A 27,129-nucleotide genomic window follows, 5' to 3' on the forward strand; every position below is an offset into this window, starting at 1 on the left:
AGAAGATCTGCATGAAGCAATGCCAGAGGCAATCGCCTGAATAGCTGAACTGGACATCCAGTTATGAAGCCACTGCCATAGAAGTTTTACTTATAATTACATGGACTATGTGTGTATGTTTACTTCTCTTCTGTCATGTTCTCATCACATGCTAAATAATAATAATTGTTTCACAGTAGTAAGTAAGAGCAAAGTAGCATCTCCAATGTTCGAAGCACGAAGTCTCCAAAAGATTATTGTTCTTAGCAGTATCAAAAATCATTGAGAAATCCAGAATTTCAACAAGTTGTATTCTCCATTTCTCTCCTACTACATTCTTTAGGGAACAAAAGTACCTCCGTGCCAATCTATGTATGAACTGAATCTAGACTGGAAAGGATCCAGCTAATTTGTTTTTCCTAGAACTTTCAGGATCAGCAACATTATTTCTTGCTCCTTATACGATTAGATATGGAGTATTGGTTTTAATATCCTATGGGTCAGAAGACTGAAGAAGCTACTTCAATAAGTAGATTCAACCAAAAAATAAGTCCAGTTGCCATGATTCAATTCTCAGGTTCCTATTTGTTTTTAAAATTAAATAACAAGACATTTCAGTAACATCACTTTTTCTACAAATGAAGTACAAGGTTTATCTATTCAACATTCTCAACAAGATTTTTATGAGTATTGTGTGGTCAGGGTTTTAGAATCATCAGTGATTATAGGAAATAACAGCAGATACTATAACATCCTAACTCCAATTCTGCAAACAACTCAAATTTTGAACAGAGCCTATTTATCTTTAAAAGCTAGATTTTTACACTAAAACCTAATTTTATTTTTAAACTAGCTAAAGAATGTTGATGAAAAAAAGACTAGTCAAAAATATTATACAATGATTATTTTTCAAACCAGTAAAATACATTTACTTAAATAAAAAATATACGAAAATAAAGCATTCCAAAATATCTCTCTCTTTCTAAGTAACACTACAGTACTTGCCTGACTGACATCCAAAAACCAAACTTGCCAATACAATGCTAAAATTCATTCTGGGACAATGAAATCAAGATGTTTGCCTTGTCGTGCTACGCTGCAGAATTCAATTGCAGTATGGTACTATTCATTCACCTCAGCAAAACATGTATATTACTTATTCTCACATAAGCTACCTTTACAGTTGTTACAGTTTCCTCTTTTATGGCCATTTATCCCATGTTCTGAATAGTGAGAATCAAAAAATATAATTAAAAAGTCAATCCTATTTCAGTTGAACATTTCAAGTGACTGAAAATGTATAAGCAAAAGAAATGGAGGAATGCAAAGAGTTTATTTTATTTTAAATTTTTAAATGCATGTTTATAGTGAAATTATATTTAAAGTGATTTTCAACATCAACAAAATAATAAATAAACCGCAGAGAAGTCAATTGAAGTTATAAAACTAGTAAAGCAGAAATAAAATAGTAGCCATCACTGATTAATTTAAAGATGGTAAAATCTAAAATGTCAGCTAAACTATAACATTAGTGTTGACAGTCAAACTTCCCATGTCACTCATTACCTAATTTTTGAATGCAAGGTCACACAGTAATAAAGCTCTATATACAGAGAAGTACTTAATTCTGGGTTACTTTGTTTAAAAAAACTAGCATAAAAGAACAGTCATTTATTTCTTTATAGTTTAAAGTGAGCTCTTTGGACTGTGCCAGAATAATAGAAATTTAAAAAATTGCTTTCAGTCCAGAAATAAAATTCCCCCAAAATGTTCATTTTTCAATAAAAAAAAACCAAACAAAGAATTATATACTTCGGCAACTTTCTTGCATACTAGGGTCAATACCCGTGAATGTAGGATGTTTTCTATAAAATTAATTGTTTGCTTCTTTTCACTTCACTGACTAGTGATGCTTGGACATTTTCAACAATGGATTCAATAAATTAGATCCTCAAAGGGTGGTTCCTGATAGTCTTTAACCTTTTATACTAGTTCATTTAATATTACACTAATTAATTGCAATCTGAGATGCTAGAATATCACAATATTAAGATGTTCCCCGTGCTTAGGGAAAGAAACCCTGTAGCATAGAGCACTTACAACACATCCTCTCTAGAGCAGGGTGTCCAGCACCACTTTAAGACTTAGTGGATTAACTCCCAGAATTCCTCAGCTGAGGAATTCTGGGAGTTGAAGTCCACAAGTCTTAAAGTTGCCAAGGTTGGACACCCCTGCTCTAGATGTATCTTAAAAGTGAGTTGTCTATTTCCTCAGGATTCATGCATAGATGCTACTTGAAGACAAGATCACTTTTCCCCCTCCCATTTTTTAAAATTTGCTGACTGGTTATGATTAAATTCTTATTCTCATTTTCAATCCAAGAAACTGGGATGTAATTATAAGTGGCAGGCAAGCAAGAGATGGTCCTAGTTTTCTACGCTTTTCACTTACTCAATATGAAGTACTATTGTCCTTTCCCTGCTTTGCTCATCGACCAGCTATAGTGTTGTACCCCAATTGTAATCCTTCTACAAAAAGAGGATTAAAGTACTCCCCCCTCCTGTCTACTTACTGTATTAAAGTGTAAGGGTCTTATCCAATTCTCATCCAGAGTAAAGAATACAGAGCTACAAACTTTTTCTCCTTCCAAACATAACATTTATCATATACCTATGCCCAAGGAAATCAAATACTTGGGGGGAGGGGGAGGCTGCAAAGAAGATGGCACTAGAGGGCACTAGTGCATGTATATATATTGCAAATTCAGCAGAGCCAATTCTGGCTTTTAGTTCAAAAAATATTTTCTTGATCTCACCAACATTACTCTGATATGCTATGATTAAAGGCCGTAAGATTAAATATACAGGTAGTTTTTGAGAAACAACAGGCCACTTAATGACTATTCAAAATTACAACAGACGCCTCAAAAACTACACACAACTCTGTTTCAGAGTTATGACAGATGCAGAACTCCTACAATCGTTAGCCCTTATAATTGGCAATGTTAAAGCACCCTCTCCATCATCTCACTCTAATGGAACCCCATAGTCTTGACCTATTCCCCATGCCTCCTGGATGTAGCTGCTATTTTTACCACCTCAACAATTTCTTGCTTTCCAAGCTTTCTGCTCCAATCAGCTGGCTGCTAGAGGCTGCAAAGGTCTCCTAGCTCTTTCTAGGCTATCCTTCTGCATGCATGCAAAGGCAACAACTTTAGGACAAGCTTCCAAAAACCTTTCATTGCTTTAAACCCTCCCCCAGAATGCCACAGTTCTTCAAGAAAGAAAATAACTGGGATGGAATGACGTGATGGTGTTTTATTCCCTCTCCCTTTCCCTGCAGAAGTGGATAGTTGCATTCCTGTCAGACAGGCAACAAATGGTCAAAATAGGGAGGGCCCTTTCAAATCTGGCATCAGTTAACAGCGGTGTCCGCCAAGGCAGCATTTTAGGACCCACACTCTTTTTGCTTTACATCAACGACCTATGCGATCATATTAAAAGCAGCTGCACCCTTTTCGCCGATGACATAAAATTATTTAACATTATTATTTAACACTGACAATGCTGCTGCTCTACAAAGCGACCTTGACTATGTGTCAGAATTGCCGCGCCATTGGCAACTCCAAATCTCAACTAATAAATGCTCTGTCCTACACACTGGCAATAAAAATCAGAACATGAAATACAAGTTGGGCAGAAACGATCTCATAGATGACCCTCACTTTGTTAAGGACCTAGGAGTACTCATCTCAAACGATCTAAGCCCCAGAGCTCACTGTCACAGCATTGGCAAAAAGGCATTAAGAATCGTTAACCTAATTTTGCGAAGCTTCCTCTCCAGTAACATTGTATTGCTAACTAGTTCAGGCGTAGGGAAACTTGGCTCTTTTATCCACTTGTGGACTCAACTCCCAGGATTCCTGAGTGAGCCATAAGGTTTCCCATCCCTGGCCTACTGGTTTTTCAGTTGCAGGGAAAATCAATATTTGACTTGAATGGGAATGTTTAATATACCTACATTTGTATATAAAAAAGTCCCATTCAAGTCAAAAATTGATTCCCCCCACAACTGAAAAACCAGTAGGCCAGGGATGGGGAAACTTTTATGGCTCACTCAGGAATTCTGGGAGTTGAAGTCCACAAGTGATAAAAGAGCCAAGTTTCCCTACCCCTGAACTAGGGCATAAAAAAATCTTTGCCAGACTTGAATTCTTGAATACAGCTCATCCACCTGAGTAAATTGGACATTAACATGATCGAATGGATTCAGAGGCATTTCACGAGAAGAGTATTCCACTTCTCTACTCACAATAGAATCCCTTATGGCACCAGGCTTGAAATTTTGGACGTGAACAATTTGGAACTGCACCACTGGCAGTCCAATCTAAGCATAGTACGCAAAAGGAACATTGGCTTACCTGAATGTTCATTTTCTGTCTATGTGGAGTGAGCCCAGATAGGATGGGGTTAACTCTGCTTAAACCAGTTGGACTGAGTCTGCTCAAATTCAAGCTCCGCCCCTTAGCTGAAGCCAGTTTTCAACGAAGCATCAAGGCAGACAAGATGTGATTCCACTAGTGTATATAAATAGACACACATTAATGCACTCCCTAGCCCACCCCAGACCAGACGAACCAGGGTGGGGCTGGATTCACTCCACATAGACAGAAAATGAACATTTAGGTAAGCCAATGTTCCTTTTCCTGTCTACGGTTATGTGAATCCAGATAGGATGGGACATACCCAAGCCTGCTAATTCCAGGGAGGGCAATAGTCTGGTCCTACTTACATCAGTGTTCATGTACACTTTGCAGGACTCTTCTGCCAAAAGCGGCATCCATCACAGTGAAGGCATTAATGCAATAATGGCGGATAAAAGGAGATAGAGAAGACCAGGTGGCCGCTCTGCAAATCTCCTCAATGGGGGCTTTGGTAACCCAGGACGCCATTGTCACTGCACTCCTGGTGGAATGTGCTGTCACTCCTCTAGGAATCAGAAGAGCCAAAGTAATAAGCCTTAGCAATGCAGGCCCTAATCCACCTGCCCACCATCGTTGACACCTTCAACTCCAAGGAAGTGGGTTGAACTGATACGAACAGGGCCTCCGTCCTGTGGAACGGAAGGGTCCTCCAGATGTAAGTCTTTAAAGCCCTCCGTACATCCAGAGTGTGCCACGATCGCTCGAGAGAGTGGGAAGGAGAAGGACAAAAATTGGGAAGGACAAGTTCCTGTGCTCTATGAAATCTGGAATTGATTTTAGGCATAAAGGAGGGATCCACTCTGTCTGCATGGAAGACACACAAGCCCTCCTTGACAGAAAGAGCGGCTAACTCCAAAATCAGCTTAGCCGAGGTAATGGCTATAAGGAATGCCATCTTGAGAGAAAGGAAATACAAGGTTATGGATTTAAGTGGTTCAAAAGGTGGAGACATTAAGGCTTTTAGAACTTTGGGAAGATCCCAAGTGGGAAATCTGTGAATCACTGATGGCCTTATGTTGAAAGCCCCTTTTAAAAATTTATGGATGGTCTGATTGAGAGACAGGGAACCTTTACGATGCAAAAACAAAACTGAGGAAAGGGCTGCTACCTGTCTATGCAAGGTATTAGCGGAGTCCCTTGTCGAGACCCTCCTGCAAAAAGTCTAAAATGTTAGCCACAGAAGCCGAAATGAGGGAAATCTTGGATTTCGAACACCACTGGCAGAAAACTTTCCAAGTGGCTTGGTAAATTCTGTTAGTGGAAGGCCTTCTGGCTGCTAGGATGGTCTGGATGGTCTTCTCAGAAATCTTTTGCTTCCTCAGCGCGCTCCGCTCAATTGCCATGCGGTCAGTTGGAACCACTGAGGGTCCAGGTGTGAGACTTCTCCTTGGAGAAGAGTGTCTTTGAGAGGAGGGATTCTCCAAGGTGTGGAGCACGAGAAGTTCACCAGGTCCGTAAACCAAGGACGTCGGGGCCAGTATGGAGCTAGTAACAATACCTCCTCCTCCTCCTCCAAGATCTTCCGAATCACCTCTGGTAACAACGGAAGAGGGAAGGCATACAGCAGCTCCCAAGGCCAACGGCACCTCAGGGCATTGGTCCCTTCTGCTCTTTGGTGCGCGAACCTGGTGAAGAATCTGGGAAGTTGGGCGTTGGTTGGAGAGGAGAACAGGTCCACCACTGGAAGTCCGAATATCTGAATCAGCACCTGAAACAGAAGAGGGGGAATACTCCACTCTGGGGGGTCAATTTTTGCTCTACTTAGCCAATCAGCTTGTTTATTATCCCTCCTGGAGATGTGTTCCGCCCTAATAGAAAGCAGATTCTTTTCTGCCCAAAGTCCCCGACACTCAGCCTCTAACATAAGAGCTTGGGATCTGGTACCACCCTGTCTATTAATGTGAGCCTTGGTGGTGGTATTGTCCGTCAAGACAAGGACATGGGAGTGAAATATGTGTGACCTAAATTGTTTAAGAGCAAATCTGACTGCTCTTAATTCTAGCTAATTATTATTACTCTTCCCTTTTTCTATTGGAGACCACAGGCCCTGCGCCAAATTCGAGTCTAGATGGGCTCCCCAGCCGGAGAGACTGACATCCGTGGTGATGACTATATGGGAAGGTTCTTTGAATGATTGTCCAGCATGTAAGGCCAGAGAAGACCACCACAACAATGACCTCTTGATTGATGTAGGGACAGAAACCCTGACAGCTGAATGATTCCTGCCAGACTGTTGCTGAGGCAAAAAGAACCATTGAAGCTTTCTGGAGTGAAGCCTGGCCCAAGGCACAATGGAGATGGTAGACATCATTTTCCCTAATAGTTTGGATAGAGAAGCTAGGGTGGAAGAACAAGCCTTCACAATCTCCCCAATCATAGAATGCAGACTGTCTATCCTCTCTTGTGAAAGAAAAACTTTGCAAGAAAGTGTATTTATGTTAGCCCCCAAATGCAATAAAGTTGTGGAAGGAGAAAAATGGCTTTTCTTCGTATTATGGAAAATCCATGGTCTTGCAACATGTTAATAGTGGTCTGTAGATCCCTTAGGGCATGGTTCTTAGACTGGATTAAAATGTCATCTGAGTAACACTGAACCCTAATGGGGATACTCCTCAAACAGGCTACCAGGGCTGCCAAAATTTTTGTAAAAACCCCGGGAGCAGAAGACAAGCCAAAGGGCATGGCCCTGTATTGGAAATGTTTGCCTTGGTAAGTGAAACATAAGTATTGCCTATGTGACTGACAAATTCTGATATGAAGATAAGCTTCAGTTAGATCTATAGAGGTGAGGAAGTCACCCTCCCTGACGCCAGCCAAGATAGTCTGTAGTGAATGCATCCTGAAACATTTGTACAAAACAAATTTATTGAGCCTTTTAAGATCTAAGATGGCTCGCCACAAACAGACAGTAATAGAATCCCTTGCCGTGTTGGTTAATGGGGACCTTTTGTATGGTATTGAATTGCTTGTTCCACCAACTGTCTATGAGACGGTATTCTGGAGACTGAACAAGGTACAAAAGATCTGGGAGGAGGGGATTGAAATTCGAGGGATAGACCCTGTCTAACAGTTTGTAACACCCAAGCGCCCGATGTGGTAGTTTCCCATTGGGCAGCCAAATGGGATAATCTGCCCTCAATGGGAGGACTACTGCTATCTTTATCGGGAGAGTCTGAAGAAGTGACTTCCTCTCCCGCAAAAGGGCCACTTGCCTGAATACTGCGGTCTGTCAGGGGCTGCTCTGTCCTGAGGGCGTTCTTGATGGTAGTAGGGTTGCCTCTGGGACCCGAGCCCCTGAAGTGCCCTCTCCTCTGTAAGAGGATCTACGGTTAGAAGGAGCAGCCCTAAAACTGGAGCGTCAATTTTGAGAAGGAAGATACTTCTTCTTTTCCCTGGTTTCAACCAGGTGCAGCTCCAGGACCTCGCCAAACAGTTTGTCCCCTTTTATAGGAGAAGAGGCCACCTTCCACTTGCGCCGACTGTCTGCCTGCCAACTCTTCAGCCAAAACATTCTACGGGCAGCTATGGATGTGGCGATGGCTTTGGAGGCAAACCTGGCACTATTCAAAGTAGCGTCTGCAGTAAATTCTGCGGCTGCAACCAACTTATGAATATCCTGATGGATTCGCACGTCAGATGGAGGGACACATTCCTGCAATTGGTGAAGCCACCGTAGAGAGGACCTTGTGAAAAAGGAGGCAGCCAAAGCCGCTTTAACTGCCCAAGGGGCTGCCAGGTGAGTGCACTGGAGGGACTGCTCGATCCACTTATCCTCAGCTTTTAGTGCCTCTTCAGGATCTGCCGGATTGGATGAGGCAGATACCATAGCCGCAACCAGTGTATCAACTGTAGGTACCTGTAGGGAGCTGGTTAGATTGGGCCCCATGGTGAAGAAACGCCTCTCGTTGGCTGACAGCGAAGAGGAAGTACCAGGGGCTTCCATCTGTTTTTGTATAACATTGAGGAATAATCTAGGGACAGGCACCATTTCTGGTCTTACAGCTGGTTCATCAGGCCCCAGCTTTGCAGTTTTCTTGGCTTTGAATAATAAAGCCCTAAACTTCTGTGCATCAAAAATACCAGTAAAGGAAGGTCTTTGCGAGGCCATATCCTCATCCTCTGAGAAATCAGATTCTTTTTTCTCATCTTCAAGGGCTCTGCCCGAAATGCTGGGTAGCGAAGGCACTGGGGAACCTCTGTCTCTGAAGGAGTAGGTTTCTCTGGCCTGAAAGGACCTGTCTGGTTCTGATTGATCTGAGGTTTCAGAGATATTTCCTTTAGATACTCCAAGAACCTCTACCACTCCCCTTCTGATAGCCTTGGCAATAATGGCTTCCAAATGAGCTGGAACAGCCTCTTCCTCTTTCTCAGAATTGTAAGGTTCAGGAACAGGTCTCTGGCCCTTTTACGGGGAGGCGGAAGCAGCTCCTCCACAATTGAAGGCCCCCTATCATACCTCTCAGTGTCTCCCAAAGTAGTTGGATCCTCAATTGCAGAAGAATTATCAGGGGACCAAATACCAGGGCGAGGTGGCCCAGTAGAGATAGAAGGTCCTACTTCCAGTTGTAAAACTGAGGGTTGTGCAGATTGACCTGACCCAGCATCAGAAGGGCGAGATCTCCTGTCCTTCCCCCCAGCCACATGGTGGCGTTTCTCCAACCTTTTTCCAGAAGCCTTTGGTTCTTTCTAGACCTCTGGTTCAGCTCTGGCTTCAGGGGCCTTCCTCTTCTGTCTGCCCCTGGATTTTCCTTTGGAAGTGGAAAGGTTGGGCTCCCTTTCTTGTTCTTTATCAGCCATCTCACCTTGAGAATGAATTAATTCACAAGAAAGAAGCAGGGAAAGGAGGAGACCTGCTGGAATGAGTGAGGAGTATTAATAAATCCAATCACAAAGGAATAATGCAATAAAAAGCCTTATGCAGAAAGAAAGTAATCAGCTTACCTGGTTAGCCGGCTTAGCAAGCTGCAGCCACACCCTGCCGGTCTCCCACCAGGTTTTGGACCTGCAAACAGGTCAGAATGGCGCCCACGGGATTCCTCAATGCTGGAGATGTTCCACCAACCATTGTAATTCAGCAATGGCAACATGGCCGATAGCGCCCTTCAGCTGGGGGTAACCCTGCCAGCTGGGATTGGACCGATGCCCGATCAAGCGGCTACTTTTCTTCCTCCAAGGTTTGCAAATCTCTCTGCCAGATCCTAAAGCCGCTGCTGCAGGCTGCTGCGCTGTGCATTTTGCAGCCAAGGCGATCCAAACAAGCCAGGAAAGCGAAAGAGAAACTGCAAGCGGTTTCTGCTGATGCCGTGCCACCGCGCCTATCAGGTGGCTGCCCTTATCGGGCCGATCGCCTGGAGCCCTCCCACGTGATCCTGGCTCCCCGCGTTGAGCCTGGAGCCCTTCGCGCAATCTGGAAGTCCTGGAAGCTAAAATTAGCTCACTCACCAGTCTCCAGCAGATTCTAAGCCTCAAAGGTCAGTTTAAAACTTTTTTTCCTTTTTACGATCAGGATCCAATTACAGCTACATTGGAGCCTTGTAAAACACATGGAGCCCTGGCTAACACTGAGTCGTATACTGGGGAGTGGCTTCAGCAAAGGGCCGGAGCTTGAATTTGAGCAGACTCAGTCCAACTGGTTTAAGCAAAGTTAACCCCATCTTATCTGGATTCACATAACCATAGATAAGAAAATAGTCTGCTATAACATCTTGCCTGTCAATGACTTATTCAGCTTCCACCACAATAACATACAGGCAAACAATTGATACAAACTCAATATAAGCAGCTTCAAACTCGATTGCAGAAAATACGACTTCAGCAACAGAGGGGTCAATGGCTTGAATGCTCCATTGTTACAGCCTCAAACCCTCACAACTTCCACCTCAAACTGTCTACGGTGGATGTCACCCCATTCCTAAGAGGTCCGTAAAGGGGGCATTCATAAGCGCACCAGCGTGCCTACCGTCCCTATCTTACTGTCCCCATTTATCTGTATTTATTTCCTTTGTTCATGTTTATGTTTATACCTGCTTTGACAAACAAACAAACAAACAAACAAACAAACAAACTAAATAAATAAATAAATAAATAAATAAATAAATAAATAAATAAATAAATAAATGTAGAGAGACTGGGGAACGGTATGCAGGTGGGGAAGACTTCCTCACTGACTTTCTGGGGAAACTGACAAGGAAGGTTGCAAATGACAATCACATGGTTGAGGGGGAACTACAACTAAGATTGTAAGTTCAATTGCCCAGTGCCCAGGTCATGATCCCAAGACCCTGAGTGCCCAGATGGCCAGAATTCCAAGAATTGGTTGTAACCATCATTCATTCAACATTGTCATGACTTTGAATGGTCACTAAATGAATGCTTGTAAGTCAAGAACTACCCGTGATTGTTAAAAACAATTAGTTTGGTTTATCTGTGCTTAATTATAACTAAAATTAAATTAAACCCCTTAGATTTAGTTTAATACAAGAGTGTACATATAAATTGACATTCTGTTCTTGTTTTAGATGAAAAACAGGAAAACATTATTAAGCAATACTGGAGGAAAATACCTGTAACCAAATCACCACTTGGTCCATGCCATTCAAATATTGGGTCGATCAATTCTGAATTTCTCAGATGATTTGTTAAACACAGAATATGCGGACTGTTATGATGCTGCCTGACATAAACTTTGACTGAAAATATAATTTAATTAATATTTGTTAAAAGAAAGTACATTAAAAATAAAATGCATTTAAAAAAACAATTATCCAAGTAAAGCTATGCAATCTTCAAGTTTTATGTATTTACGCAGAAGAAAATCTAATTAATTTCAAGGAGACTTGCTTGTAAGTAGCTCAGGATTACATGAAAGAGATTTAATCGGCATACATGGCAGAATATATATGTTTAGACTTTCAGATATAGGATGCTTTTGTCATGACTAACAAAGTTATATCTTTAGTTATGGCATCTCAATAATTAAATGTTACCTTAAAAAATAAAGATTATGTCCTTTGCTCACATTCCATTCTTTGTAAGATTGATAGACAAGCCAGGATTCACATTGTTAGTAATAGATTGCTTAGAAACAGGCTGGAAGGGACCTTGGGGGTCTTTTAGTCCAACTCCCTGCCCAGGACAGGACTCCTTATATCACAAATAAATGGTTGTCCAATCCTTTCTTGAAAACCTCCAGCGAAACACCATCAGGAGGCAAGTTGTTCCATTAATTTTTCTGACAGGAAATGTCTTAGTTCCAGATTGGATCTCTCTTTCATTAGTTTCTGCTCATTATTTCTTGTCTTGCCCTTAGGTGCTTTGGAGAATAAGTCAACTCCCTCTTCTCTACGACTGCCCCTCAAATATTGGAAGACAGCCATCATGTCACCCCTAATTCTTCTCTTCATTAGACCAGACATATCTACCCTGTTTCTCCAACAATACGGCCTCCCCCAATAGGAAGTCCCAGCATGTTTTATAGGCATGAAATGAAATTAAGCCCCTCCCCCAAATTAAGGCCTATATTAAAACATGCGAAATGGGGGGAATGGTGGGGGGGGCTTGCCATTAGGAAGTACTTTTGTTGCACACCCGGTTATGGTGCTGCCTGTGTTGACCCCAATACGAAGTGCCCCACCAACGCCGAGGTCAACATCCAAGCTGCCGTCGCTGCCCGCCCGAAGATGCAAGTCACCCTCGAAAAGGGAATTAAGTCACCCTCGAAAAGACGGCCTACCATTTTTTCAGGGCTCAAAAAAAAAAAAAAAAAAGACCCGGCCTTATTATATGAGAAACACGGTAGTTCCCTCAACTGTTCATTGTATGGTTTAACTCCCTATCATTTTGTTACTTTACTCTGCACTTTTTATAGGGTTTCAGCAGTTTTGTGTGAGTGAGTGTGCGTGTCATGGAGACCAGAACTGGATGCAGTATTCTAAACATGGCTTCACTACAATATACAGCAGCACTATGATTTTAATTACTGTTCTATTGATGCAGCCTAAGATCACCTTAGCTTTTTTAGCAGCTGCAGCATACCGCTGGCTCATACTTAGGTGGTTGTTCATGAGGACATCTAGAGCCCTCTCACAGTTATTGCTGTAGAGCCAAGTACTGTCTATTCTGCACCTGTGCATTTGATTTTTCCTGCGGAACCTTACTTTTCCCATCACTGAACTGCATCCTATTGGATAGGACCCAGTGCTCAAGTCTGTCAAGATCCTTCTAAATTGTGAGTCTTTTTTCCATGGTGATTGCAATTACCCCTACTTTGGTGTCATCTGCAAATTTAATGAGCTCCTCTATTCCCACTTCTAAATCATTTATTAAGATGTTGAAGAGCACTGCCCCCAAAATAAAATCTGATGTATCCCCCATACACACTTCCCTCCATATACAGTCAATGCAACTTCACTGAAGACTATATGCCAAATGCAGTTGGTCAACCACAAATCCATCTGGTGGTGGTACTGTCTACCCCACGTTGTTCTATCTTACCGAGAGGTGGACTGTGATCTATCCCACGTTGTTTTTATCTTGCCAAGTGGTAACCTGTGCTCTTCTTTGTCAAATGCCTTATTGAAGTCTAAGTATAGTACAGTATATCCACATCATTTTCTTGATCTACTAATTTAGTTAATTTATCAAAGAAGACAATAAAGCACAATCTGTTTTTAACAAACCCAGACTGGTTTCTAGTAATCATCTTTTTCATTTGTAGGTGCTCACAAATCCGCCACTACTAGGTGTTTGCAGATCCATTGCTTGATTATCCTTTCCAGAGTTTTCCCAGGTATTAATGTTAAGCTGATTTGTCTGTAGTTTCCTGGTTTCCCTTTTTTCCCCTTTTGAAAATTGCACATCAGCTCTTTTCCAATATGTGGCAGTTCCCCTCCAGGACATCTAAAAGGTTTAATTCAGTAGTTTGGAGATCACATCATTTGGCTTTTTCAGAATCCTGGGATGTAAACCATCTAGTCCTAGTATTTTAAACTCATTTTAAAGTAGATAGGTAAGATATTCTCTTAATAACTTTTCCCTATTTTGATCTGCATTCCTGTTCTGTCTCCCATGGTGCTACTTTTGATAGATTGGGCTAAGTTTTTCTTTTTGCATGAAAACTGATGCAGAGAAGGAATTAAGCAGTTCCACTTTCCCCCTGCTGTCTGTCACCATTTTGCCATCTTTTCCTATTAGTGGATTGGTCATTTCTTTGACTTTCTTCTTAGTTCTTCCTTACCTATTAAAATAAACTTTGTTGTTTTTGTTATTGTTTTTGGCATTTGTTGCAAGTTTTACTTCATTCTGAGTCTTAGCTTTCCTGACTCCACCCTTGCAGATTCAGGCTATTTATTGGTATTCTTTTCTTAGTATGAGCTCCTCTTTCCATTTTTATACTTCTTTTTGTACTTAAGTTTGTCAGAGAGCTCCTTGTTGAACCACGCTGGTTTCATCTGGTCTCTTATACTGTGTTTGATTGGGTTTTTTAATCTCATCTTTCTGTGTTTCCCAATGTTGAATTGCTTTTCCCTTTAGGATTTCGATCTATGGAATCCTTTCTAATCTCTTAGCTTGTTGAAGTCATCTCTCTTTAAATCTAAAATACTCCTTTGATCTTTTTCAACAACTATGCCTGCATTATGTTGAATTCTAGTATAACATGGTCACTCTACTCCTAAAGTTCCTACAAATTTTATTGTCATTTCATCCCTATTAGTAAGGATTAAGTTCAGTGTAACTGATCTTCCAGTTTCTTCCTCTGCCATTTGGATGATGAAGTTATCAGCTAGGCTCATTAGGAAACTGTTTGATCTCCCACTTGCTGCAGAATTTATCTCCCAATTAATGTCCCTCACTACTATAGTGGTGTATTTCCTATACACCTATCTATCTGATTAACCAAAAATTCATCTATTTCCTCTGATTTACCTATAGCAATGTTTTTCTTCTAATATTCACCAAATACATTCAAGAAGTCTTTCATCCTTGGTATTGTATGTATCTATTCTAACATACAGTACAACTGCTCCTCTTTATTTATTTATTTTTGGAGTCTGTTTCTTATTACAGGTAGTCCTCAATGTACAACCATTCATTTAGTGACCAAAGTTACGACACGAGAAAAAGTGACTAATGATCATTTTTCACACTTACAATCATTGAATATCCCTATGGTCACATGATCAAAATGCATATGCTTGGCAACTGGCTCATATTTATGAAAGTTGCAATATCCAGGGGTCATGTGAACACCTTTTTGCAATGTTGTGATAAGCAAAGTCAATAGGGAAGCCAGAGTCACTTAATAACCATGTTACTAATTAAATAACAGTGATTCATTTAACAACTGTGATAAGAAAGATCATAAAATGGGGCAAAATTCACTTAACAACTGTCTTGCTTAGCAGTAAAAATTTTGGGCTCAATTGTGGTTGTAAGTCGAGGATTACCTGTACATCTAAATGGCAATCAATAAACTAAACTATATTCATTATGGTAAATGAGTTTCAAAAAAACAGGAAAAGAAACCAACTATAAATCTGGATTTTATATGGTAACATCTTTAGTTTAACCATTAACCAGTCTGTTGATTTCAGTTTAATAGGACCTGTGTTTTCTTGATTTGTTTTACTTCTCATAGAAAGTAATGAAAAAGAGTAAAGGAATGGCATTAACATTCCTGAGGCATGAACTGCGTATTTCATCTAAAGGCAAACTATTAACGAATAGAGCCAATGCTGCAAACCTCTCAGAAATTTCAAATTTCTTTGAATGAATGTATAGCATTTACTATATACCTGGTAAATTTGTTGATCCTACAACTTTCGGTGCGTGATGTTGTATTCTGGTAGAAGAATGAACTGTTAAAAGAGAGGAAAAAATAGCATAAATTCAAATCTTAGAAAAATAACTAGACAGAAATGACTGCTGAGTAATCAGAAAAAAAATAACAGATCAAAGCAACTTCAGCCTCTTCACACACAATTTCAATAATAGAGAATGAAGTGGCCATATTCAAGCAATAATCCAAAATATTTAAAAATATATTTCAAGATGCTTTGAATAAATGCTGAAATATTACATTCTCCTTTGCTGTTCCCATCATGCTAGATTTGGTGTTAAAAACCAGACTTGCACAAGGTAAGAATTTCATTCTATATTCAAATCAGAAAATACTGGTTTAATATTTGGTATCAAGCAGTAATATCCTGAATAATTTTCTTATTTTGATTATAGTTCTTTTTTTGAAAAAGACAAAATTTTCATAAATCAAACATAAATTGGAAGTTTTTGAACAAACTTCTATGTATGATCTTGTGTGGCATCTTGTGGCCAGTCTAGACAAAGAGATAGAACCTGAGCAAAACATATCCAAATTTTCAACATTCTTATTATTTATTATTATTAAATTTATTAATTTGCAGAATACTTATTTATTTATATATTAATCTCTCTGAAAAATATAAGACTGATACATTAATTTGACACTCGATTTCTTAGCACTCTCATTAATTTCAGAAGCACATTCATTTAAATTTAAATTTCCTATTCGTTTGATCAATTTTTAATCAATTCATGTTATTTATTTCACTTATAAATTACCGTATTTATCGGCGTATAACACGCACTTTTTTCCCCCTGAAAATAGGGGGCAAATGATGTATGCGTGTTATACGCCGATATAATGTTAAGAAGCCTTCGGTGAATGCTGCTGGGATCGGGGATCAAGGACACAAATGAAAGAAGGGGAGGGAGGAAGCAACCGAAGCCTGTCCTTCTCTCTGGGTCAGCTCTGTCAGTCGCTCTCTCGCTCCTCCATCAGCACAGGAAGAAACTGCTTCAAAGAAGCGGGGGGGGGGCTTCCCTGAAGCGCCCGTTTCTCCCCCACCCCCACCCCGCCCGCCCGCAGTGCTCCGTTCTGCCTGCCTGCCTGCCTTCGTTAATGGTTGAATCGGAACAGCTTCGGCTGAGTAAAAGAGGCGAATAGTTATTATTCTCAGCCGAAGCTGCTCCCAAACAACCAGAAACTAAGGCAGGCAGGCAGGCAGGCAGAATGGGACACTGTGGATTGAAGCGCGGGGGGGTGGGAGTGGGGGTGAAACGGCGCTTTCCTGAAATTTCCCTCTTAAAATGAAGATGCGTGTTATACGCCTGTGCGTGTTATACGCCGATAAATACGGTAGTTGGAAATATTAATAGTACTAATTTTAAGACCATTAAGAACATCTAATTCAGTTTGATAAGTTCAGGTTTCCTTTAAGAGATCTACTAACTTTGAGAACAAAGAGAAAAAGCACTTTGCCTCTAAATATCAGAGTATCTGCTATTGGCAGTCATGGTTTCCAAATGTCATTGTGCAGGAAGAATGGAATCAGAATTAAATGAAAAGCTAAGTAACAAGTTGAGTGAAACAGGGAACAAAAATTATGTTTGGTATAAAAATTGCCAATCAGCTGCTCTGTTGCCATATTTTGGTGACAAGCCATCATTAAATTTCAGAAGCAATCTAAGGCGTATCCAAAGTAATAGTTAGTCCTTGACTTACAACCAAAATTGGGTCCAAAATTTCTGTTAAGTGAGACATTTGTTAAGTTAGTTTTGCCTCATTTTATGATCTTCCTTGCCAGTTAAGTGAATCACTGCAGTTGATAGGTTAATAACCTGATTGTTAAGTTAATCTGGCTTTCCCATTGATTTTTGCAAAATAGTGATCACATGACCTTGAAACAGAGCAAGGATCATAAATATGAACCAGTTGCCAGGCATCTGAATTTTGATCTTTTGACCATGGGGATGCTGCGAAGGTCATAACTCTGAAAAATAGTCATAAGTCATTTTTCAGTGCCTTTGTAACTGTCAGTAAATGAACTATTGTAAGTTGAGAACTACCGTCTTTCTCATAAAATAAGGCCGGGCCTTTTTTTTTTTTTGAGCCCCAAAAAGAGCTAGGCCATCTTTTCGGGGGTGACTTAATTTCTTCCCCCCACGCACATCCCCACCTAGAGCGTCACACACTCACCTCACCACAAGACCGCTTCTATTGGCTGACAGAAGCACCCCAAGGGCAGAGTCACCAGCCACTTCTATCGGCCAATAGAAGCGGCCTCGTGGACCGCCCTGCGGGCAGCCATACCTCACAAGACCACTTCTATTGATAGAAGCGGGCTTGTGGCGAGCTGTGGCTGCCCACAGGGCGCTCCACGAGGCTACTTTTATCGGCCGCTAGAAGCGGCTGGTGACTCTGCCCTTGGGGCGCTTCTATCAGCCAATAGAAGCGGCCTTGTGGAGCGCCCTGTGGGCAGCCACACTTCACGAGGTCACTTCTATCAGCCAATAGAAGCTCCCCAAGGCAGTCACCAGCCGCTTCTATCAGCCGATAGACGCGGCCTCGTGGTGAGGCATGGCTACGCATCGGGTTCCCAACTGCAAACTCAATCTCGTACGTATACCATTGTCAGAGTAAATATCAGACGATTTCAAGATTCCCGCTGCATTTCTGCTTCCCGAGCCAGCCGCTCTTCTTCATCCCCTCAGATATCCCTATTTCCCCCCCCGCCCCCAATTCCCCACTGCAACCATTTGGATGCAATGGGTCACAGGAGGGTCACTAAAGAAGCTGATTCCACCTATCACCTGCAATGGGCAGTTCCGGGCCACTCCGCTTAGGCTGCCAACTAAGGGAACTCGCAGTTTACTCAATTGCTTAACTGGTTTCAAAGGGAGGTCAGGGGGATCTTTGTGCCCCTTGCCATCCACTAGCATCTTCCAGGGGGAAGGTATGCTTCGAGGGGGAACGCGGAGATTGCTGTCCGTAAAATTGCGAGCTAAACAGCCTGCCTTTCTCCTACCTTCTTCTCGAGGTTTTGCTTGCAGCCCAACCACTGACAGGTGGTGGAGTCCAGTTTCAGCTCTCCCTTGTGTGCTTGGTGTGGTATTTTGACGTCTCTTTTTCAGACAGTACAAGGGCGAGGGTAATCCTCAAATATAGTTTTGGCTTCTGCACAGACATTGTGGTCTGTGGCATGGTTTGCGCAAATACGATACCTACCTCGCCCTGTTCCTGTAGTTTGCCCGTAGAATAAGACGATACACATCTCTTAAATCCCCCATTCCTAGATATTCCAAGACATTCAAATAACTTAAAAAAAGAGTGGCTAATGCTGCCAGTCAGAAATACACTGCAGTTATTTCACATATTATTTTTCAATGGATTTTTGTTATTGTAGAAAAAAACAGAGAAGCAGAAAATATAGATTGATGAGTTTTAAAGGATCCAACCAGGCATGCAATAGGAATGCAATATATACACGCCTAAATATGGGGTAAGCAATCCTGTCACTAGATCAGGGACAGCTCAGTAGTTCAACTTTGTGCTTGGCCACAAAGTCTCTTGAATGACTTTGATCCATGAACTATTCTATCTTACTTTTTGTTTGAAAATTATTAATTAAAGAAAAATGCAGCATCCCCCCCCCCGCCCTCCCTTTGGAGGAAGGATAGAATAAAATGCAAATAAATACTGGACTTGCGATTATTGGACTCTGGGGAAAAGTAACACACATGCAAACCCTCCCTTCCTTTGTCTATGAGTATTGTAACATTTAAGTTATTTGAATGTCCTGGAATATCTAAGGAATGGGGGATTTAAGAGATCCAAAGCTGCTTTTTTTTTCCAGAGGCAATTGGACTTTCTGTTTTTTTCTTTGAAAACATTTCACTTCTTATCCAAGAAGCTTGTTCATCTCTGAGCGCATGACTAAATGTCTATGGAGATTCTCAGTCCATGGCTGAGAATTTCTATAGACATAAAGACACTGAGTTTGTCAGGTGGAAATCTGACGGCCCAGATTTGAGACCCAAGTCCCGCACAATGGGATGAACTCCCGTTACTTGCCCTGGTTCCTGCCCACCAATTAATTTAAAAGCATGCAAATGCAAGGAATAAATACGTGCCACTTCAGTGGGAAGATAACAGTATTCCATGCATCTCAGCATGTAGTCATGCTGACCACAGAAATGTCTTTGGACAATGCTGGCTCCCTTGGCTAAGAAATGGAAATGAGCCTTGCCACGCATCCAGAAATAGCCAGACAGGGGAAACCTTTACCAAAAACTATAAAGAGCATTTCCAATTCTAAATATCTTCTATATTCAACCATAAGGTCCCATCAAATGTTCTTTCACAATCCTACTTCCACTTAATGCATATTTCTGTAAATGAAATATTACTTTTTTATTTCACTGAACACAATTCAAAGACATTTTGTTATAACTTAAGACTACCCTTCCAGAAGGATCACTCATGATGGGCACAGTATTTTGAGTAATCAAACTAAATAAATCCACTGAAGAAAATGGCAACTGACACCAGTATTCTGCCAAGAAAACTAAAACAATTAAAATTAAATCAATTAAAATAGACATTTAAAATAAGGGCAATGTCAGTGTGACACTAGAAAATATACTAATGAAAAGGTATCTAAGAACTAGTGAAAAAGAAACAGCAAGTACAAGAAGCACTAATGTTTATGAAGTGGCAGGATTAAACTTGATATTGTCAAACAGAAAACTGTTTGAACACATATTTAATACATGCCAAAACTGCCAAGAATATGCATGCTAAAATTGCCAAGAAAATTAAATAGTCAAATAATAATAACCTTTATTGTCATTGTACATATATACAATGAAATTGATTTTGCTTCTGCTGGTGCTATCCATAACAAAAATATAATACAACATAAATAATACAGAGAATGGTCCTTATACAAGTAATTAGGGAGAAACCAGTCATATGTTTCCATGTATGCCTGAAGTGATTGTAATTGTTTTTAGGAGTCTGACAGTCCATGGATAAAAGCTGTTTTTAAATCTGTTTGTCCAGCTGGCTATACTTCTGTGTCTTCTGCCTGATAGTAAAAGTGAGAAAAGGATGTGAACCATCCCTAAGTATCTTCCTTACTCTGCGGAAACGAGACCTGGTGATGTCGTCCAGTGGTGTTAGGGAGCAACACATGGTTACTTGTGCCGAATTTATCACTCTCTGTAGTGTCTTCCTGTCCGCAGCTGTTGAATCTGCATACCATACTGTTATACAGTATGTAAGGATACTTTCTATCATAGACCAATAGAAAGAAGTCATCAGTCATTGTTCCACCTGATTTTTCCGCAGGACTCTAAGGAAATGAAGTCTCTGTTGAGCCTTCCTAACCAAGGAATCAAAATGGCACTTTGTGATAAATAAGTCTATTATGGGTTGCAGTTTGGGCACGCGGTCCCTAAAAGGTTTGCCATGATTTAGGGTCTCCTGCTTAAGCAAGGGGTTAGAAAATCAGACTATTTTCAATGAGCAGTTTGATATTACTTTACTTAGTAATTAATTATGGCTATAGCCAGAGGTGTGGCTTTTCCAGCAACCAGTTCAAAGGCATCCACTTTTCTTTTCTAAGGACTGTACAAAGTATAACTTATTCTTTTCTACAGTGTACTGTATTTTTTGCACTATAGTGGGTGGAAATGTCTGTGCATCTTATAGAGCGAATATTGCAGTGGTGGGAAAGGGGGTTTGGTGCAGTGCTGCCGCTGGAGAATGGGGGATCCTTCGCTCCCGAGCAGCTGATTGGCGGTTGGATCAGTCTCCCAGAATACCTCGATCAGCTGTTCAAAGCGGAAGGGATCAGCACCACCGCCTATCACCGCTGAACCGTTCGCCATTGCCCATTTACCATTGATGGGCAGCAGTGAACGGGCGGCTGTGATTGGCAGCAGCAGCGAACAGGCAGGGATAGGTGGCGGCAGCGGTGGCGATCTCCACCACCTAAAACAGCTGATAGGTGGTATTCTGGGAGGCTGATCCAACCACCAATTAGCTGCTCAGCAGCGAAGACTCCAGTGTTGCTCCGACGCCATGGCAGCTCAGTTCAGTTGACTGGTGTTGACCACAATGGAGTGGAGCCCTGACGAGCCACATGCTGGGGCTACGATAATGTGAAGTGATCAGGCTGTTTGCTGTAAGGATGCTAGCCAGATAAATACCGGATGGACACGCTGGGAGGCAGAGGCAGATTTTTTTTTTCTTTTCCTCCTCTAAAGCTAATGTGCGACTTATAGTCCGGAGCAGTCTTGTAGTGTGAAAAATATGGTAATTATTACAGTTGTAGCAAGTTCATGCTTGTGATAACCAGTTGTCTTCTCTTGGCCTTTTTCACTATCTTCAGAATCTTCAAACATCAGAATCTCCTCTGATTATTCTTTACTTCATAAAATGATAATTATACTTTCAAATGTTTAAGCTTTAGATTATTAGATAATGTAATTTAGGTCACCAACATGAGAATAATGCAAATGATTTGCAGTTGTGTAAGAGTCTAATAATCTAAAGGTTAAACATTTGAACATTATATGAAGATTATAAGATTTTATGAAGTCAAGATGCTTGAAGATTCTGAAGATAGTAAAAGAGGCCAAAAATGACAAATTATATAAGCATGAAACAACTGAAATAATTACAAGAAACATATAATAAAGAAAATGAAATTATAGAAAAGTTTAAGTATTACTTTGTACAGTCCTATAAATGCCTATTCAGAAGAAAGATTCATGTTTTTCAAGTATAAAATTATTACATAACTTTTATTTAAAATTTTAGTCCAACCAATACATAATTAACGTGTGCTAAATCAGAGCATGGTTGTATAAAATGTGATATACAAATACATGATACAGCTTGAATTATGATTAAAAAAAGCAATATTTTCACATTTTTATCTATGGTTCATCATAGATTTCTTATGATTCACAAATCTGTGCGTCATCCAAACTTGATTATGTGTATTATCCTAAGGTTGACCAACTATGCAATTTTCAGACACAGAGAAAAGGCAAGACAGCTCAAAATGTGGCCTAATCTAGCCATGAATATGTGTTTTTCATTAAGCAAAGTTTAACTATAGTGCTGGATTTTTATTGCGCATTTCTAAAGCTAGCATTATTTCAATCTGAAGCTCAAAAAGGGTATAAATTCTGCTTTCCAATCTTTTGTTTCAGTTTGCCTATGAACCATATATTCCCTTTTTTAGATTAACAAAATAAATACCAATATTTGTAGTACTGTTTTTGGATTTAGTTTTGAATATCAACCCAGAAAACAGAATTCTATACAACTAACTAACCTTTTTTCATCATTTGGATTTTGCTGTTCAATTGAAGGTAAATTTCATCCCATGTGTCTTATTTCTAAGTTTTAAACTATAGTACACTTTTCTGAATAGAAAATAACTACAATGTATAGCCACAAGATGGAGTCATACAACCATAAATATTTAAATAAATAAAAATATAATAAATTACAGTAATTCTAGACATTTATTGTTTTTCTAGAACTGTTTTCAATTATAAAATCTGGAAAATGAATACATTCTAATACGATATTCTTTCTCAGATAAAAATGAAAATCCATTTATTTTGTTCTCTCAACTAGTTTATTTGCTCAAATGCATTTTGGGATCCTTTGTTTGAAAGGTCTTGAATCTTGAAATAAATGTTACTTTTATTTGTCTAATACAAAATAATCATTATTCCAAATAACTTGATTCTTTAGTTTTGTTTTACTTTCATATCCTTTTGGAAAATTACAAAAGTATCAGAAAACAGTTTGCAAGTTCATAATGTAGCAGATAGAAATTTGCACATAGATCTAATAATAGATCTGAACAGAGTAGATAAAAATCAGATATTTTAAAATTTAAATTGGAATTTTTTAATCAAATTTATTTTAATAAAAAGCTTTTGGAGTAAAATCTATTTTCTGTTTAAAATACATTAATAATTTAGTTTATTCAGCATGAAATGGAGCTTAGTTATGTAGCATGAGGCTGTATATTCTGCTAAATTTACAACTCTTTCAATGAATCCAGGCTCTGCAAGCTAAATAGGAAACCTTCATTTTGTTTGCAAATAATAATATTAAAGATTTTAACTACCAGTAAGAATGAGTCCTTACATTTAAAGAGCACCTCTCATTTCAGATCCATCATGGCAGTGCCTGTTAGTGGGCATCCACTCATCTGCTGCCTGCCACGTCCCTTACCTTGTGTCACTGCTGCATCTCCAGCCATCCCAGAATGGGACTGTCTGGGAGTCAACAGCTGTCAGAGGAGTGGGAGAGAGATGACAGTTGCTCTTTAAAAATTAAGATTTAAATTGAGTTGATTTAAATCAAGCCTTTTTACTAGTGATTTAAATCATGATTTAAATCGACTTGATTTAAAGCAAATCCACCCTGGATCTGAGTGATTTATGGCTGAACTAAGCCATTGTAGTAATTGCAACAACTGACACACCTTCCCAAAACTGTTGAAACAAAATAAGGTTGAGCAGAAAACTAGGAAGTGATGAAAAGTCTACATGCTTACATCTAGTATCCAAATGAATTATGGGACTGAAATGTGTTAAAAGATAATAATGAAATTAATAATATAATGAATAATGAAATTTGGCAAAAATTGGATTATTCATACGGAAACCATACGCTACTAGCCCAGGAAGCATGGTTTGGAAGACGTGCTAACTGACCACCTACAAACGCTGTCTTTCCTATGCGAACCATTATTATGGATTTGCTTCCCAGTTATACTCCTTCGTCCAGCAACTAAAGATGATCAAGCCAATCAAACATGCAGTATTTTCGTTGACTTTCCTCGCGAATTACGCTACCAATATGCCAGACGGAAGACAGGAGGCGCATTATGATCTCCAGGGGGTCGGGCTCGGAAGCCCTCCCCTTCCCTTCTTCCTCCTAATTATTGAAGTACGCGCTCTTTTACCTAAGGAAAGTCCCTGCAATAGAGACAATGCCAGTGCGACCCAGGAAACACAGAATCTCCAGTGTGCAGAGGAGAAGTCACGTCTTCTCCGCAATCCTCGGCGCCGCATCGCCGCATGCCAACAAATGCTGCGGGACTGGGTGAGTTCCCGCTCTCCCCTCCACTATTTCGCACGTTAGTCGCTGGCGTCGAATGCCTCTCGTCACAATGGAAAGGGGCGGGGCGGAGGAAGTGCGGTGAAGCAAGGCGCAGAACTGTTCGGATGAATTGGCGGGCGACCTCGCGTAGCATGGAGCGTTCGTCTGCGGCTCTTTTACGCAGCTGCAAACCATTCGCTATATCCTCAAGTCGGCGATCTAAAAGGCTAGTTGGCATATTGGCCATAACCTCTCCGTGTATTTAAACTACTGCCACTTTGAGCATACATGACTTAATAGCTTTTTGCTGTATATTTAGAACGTTCTATACGTCTTGTCCGATTTATTGTGCAGATTAATAAATTCTGCCTCTGCTAATTGTGATTTAGCTAGGAAACAGTGTCACTTTTAGCAAGAAAGGACACAACCGCGCAGATCTTGGGGCGGGGGGGGCTGTGCTGTGTCTTTAAATGAATTGAAGAAGTCTGGGTTGGATAGATGAACTGCATAAAGTGAGGGATGGAACAAGGCTCCTTAATAACAAAGTTGCTGACAACTTGTAATCCAAAAGCGGGGCAGTAGAAAGGAAACTATATGAGCCACAGTGCCACAGTGGTTAGAGTGCAGTACTGCAAGCTACTTCTGCTGACTGCTGGCAATTTAGCAGTTCAAATCTCACAGTTGACTCAGCCATCCATCCTTCTGAGGTGGGTAAAATGAGGACCCAAATTGTTGGGGACAATATATTGACTCTGTAAACCACTTAAGAGAAGGCTGTGAAGCGGTATAACTCTAAGTGCTATTGCTATCATCATCCTCTTTTAACGACCCCATAATCCTTTGTGGGGTGGAGTGGACCTAATTCTTACTAACAGAGAAGAATGAACTAAGACTTGCAACAAATGTCAAAAATAATTTTTAAAAGTTTCTTTCACCATATAAAAAACAAGAAAAAGTCAAGGGAACAATCAGTCCACTAATGGGAGACAATGGTAAGGAAGTTACAGGCAGCAGAGAGAAAGCAGAGCTGTTTAATTCTGTAATGCATCTGTCTTCATGCAAAAATAAAACTAGGCCAAGCTACCAGAAACAGAACTGTAAATGACAGACTAGGAATACTAATTAAATTAAGCAATAAAATGGTAAGAGAACACCTATCCACTCTAGACAATTCAAATCATCAGGTCCTGATGGATTATATCCCAGAATTCTGAAGGAGCTGGAAGCCATGATCTCAGAACCATTGAACCATATCTTTCAAAGTTCTGGGAAAACCAAGCAACTACCAGAGAACTGGAAAAGATGTGGTTCCCATCTTCAAAAAAGGAGGGGGGGACACCCAGGAAACCATCAATTAATTAGTCTGATATCAATACCTGAGAAGATCCTAGAAAAGATAAGCAACAAATCTACAAAAATCTAGAAACAAGCAAAGTTATAACTAGAAGCCAACACAGGTTTCTGCAAAAACATATCAAACAAATCATATTTCATTCTTTGACAAAGTTACTAAATTAATGGACCAGCAAAATGTTGTAAACATAGTGTACTTGGATTTTAGCACAGCATTTGAGAAAATAGACCACAACCTACTTCTTGATAAGCTATAAAAATGTGGGATAGCTGCCATCACATGGATTTCTAACTGGCTGACAAACCGCACTCAATATGTAATCCTCAATCTACATGGAGAGAAGTAAGCAGTGGATATCCCAGGGTTTGGTTTTAGGCCCAGTACTCTTCAACATCTTCATAAACAATTTAGATGATGGAATCGAAAGGGAATTCATTAAATTTACCAATGACCCCAGCCTGGCAGGAATAGCCAACACCTCAGAAGATAGGTTCAAGATCAGAAGGATCTCAACAGATTGGAACACTGTGTCCTACCTAACAAAATGAAACTCAATGTAGAGAAAAGCAAGGCAAGAAAAACTAAATGTACAAGTGCTGATTAGGTGAAACTTCGTTCAATAGCAGTAACTGAGAGGGATTTGGAATTTTAGTGGACAATGACATAAATATAAGTCAGCAGTATGCAGCCGCCACCAAAAAAAGAGTCAATCCTAGGCTGCATTAACAGATGGATAGAACGAAGATCGCATGAAGTGTTTTATTTATAAGACTGGTAAGACCACACTTGGAATATAGCATTCATTTTGATGACAGCAACATAAAAAAGATCTTAAGACTCTGAAAATAGTGCAGAGAAGAACAACAAAGATGATTAGGGCTTGGAGGATAAACATGAAGAACAGTTGCAGGAATTGGGTATATCTAGTGAGAAAAAGGACTAGGAATGACATAGGAGTGTTCCAATTTTTGAGAGGCTACAACAAAAGAGAGAGGTCAATTTATTTTCCAAAGTATCCGAAGGCAAGACAAGAAGCAATGAATGCAAACTAACCAAGGAAAGAAGCAATCTAGAACTAAGACATTTCCTGACAATGACAACAATCAACCAGTGGAACAACTTGCCTTCAGAAGTTGTGGGTGCTCCATAACTGGAGCTTTTTAGAAGAGCCTTGTTTGAAATGGTATACAATCTCCTGCTTGAGCAGGGGTTTGAATTAGAAAGCCTCAAATCTCTTTCCAACTCTGATGTTCTATGTTCAATGGCAAGCTTTTTCTGTACAACCCCACAAAATACATTTTGCTCGGTGGAGTTTATTCCTTGCAAAATGAGTACAGTTTTCTTTTAAGTGGTGTT

At 40.2% G+C, this 27,129-nt stretch overlaps 2 protein-coding genes across 2 annotated transcripts in view; one reads left to right on the top strand and one right to left on the bottom strand.

Annotated features, from left to right (window-relative positions):
- Positions 1-24,410, bottom strand: part of ZPBP (zona pellucida binding protein) — a 52,874-nt gene extending 28,464 nt beyond the window's left edge. Inside the window, exons 1-3 of the mRNA XM_087947075.1 lie at positions 24,283-24,410; positions 15,256-15,318; positions 11,026-11,151 (exon numbers count right to left, since the gene is read on the bottom strand). Coding sequence (XP_087803201.1) covers positions 11,026-11,151; positions 15,256-15,318; positions 24,283-24,391 — 298 coding nt within the window. The 5' untranslated portion in view covers positions 24,392-24,410. The remainder of the gene's footprint in view (positions 1-11,025; positions 11,152-15,255; positions 15,319-24,282) is intronic.
- Positions 24,313-27,129, top strand: part of SPMIP7 (sperm microtubule inner protein 7) — a 46,709-nt gene continuing 43,892 nt past the window's right edge. Inside the window, exon 1 of the mRNA XM_026678364.2 lies at positions 24,313-24,422. The gene's annotated coding sequence lies outside the window, so the exon portion shown is untranslated. The remainder of the gene's footprint in view (positions 24,423-27,129) is intronic.

The sequence above is a fragment of the Notechis scutatus genome, chromosome Z, assembly GCF_049901735.1.
Source record: "Notechis scutatus isolate UNSWTSFEM ecotype Mainland chromosome Z, rNotScu1.2, whole genome shotgun sequence".
Taxonomy (NCBI): domain Eukaryota; kingdom Metazoa; phylum Chordata; class Lepidosauria; order Squamata; family Elapidae; genus Notechis; species Notechis scutatus.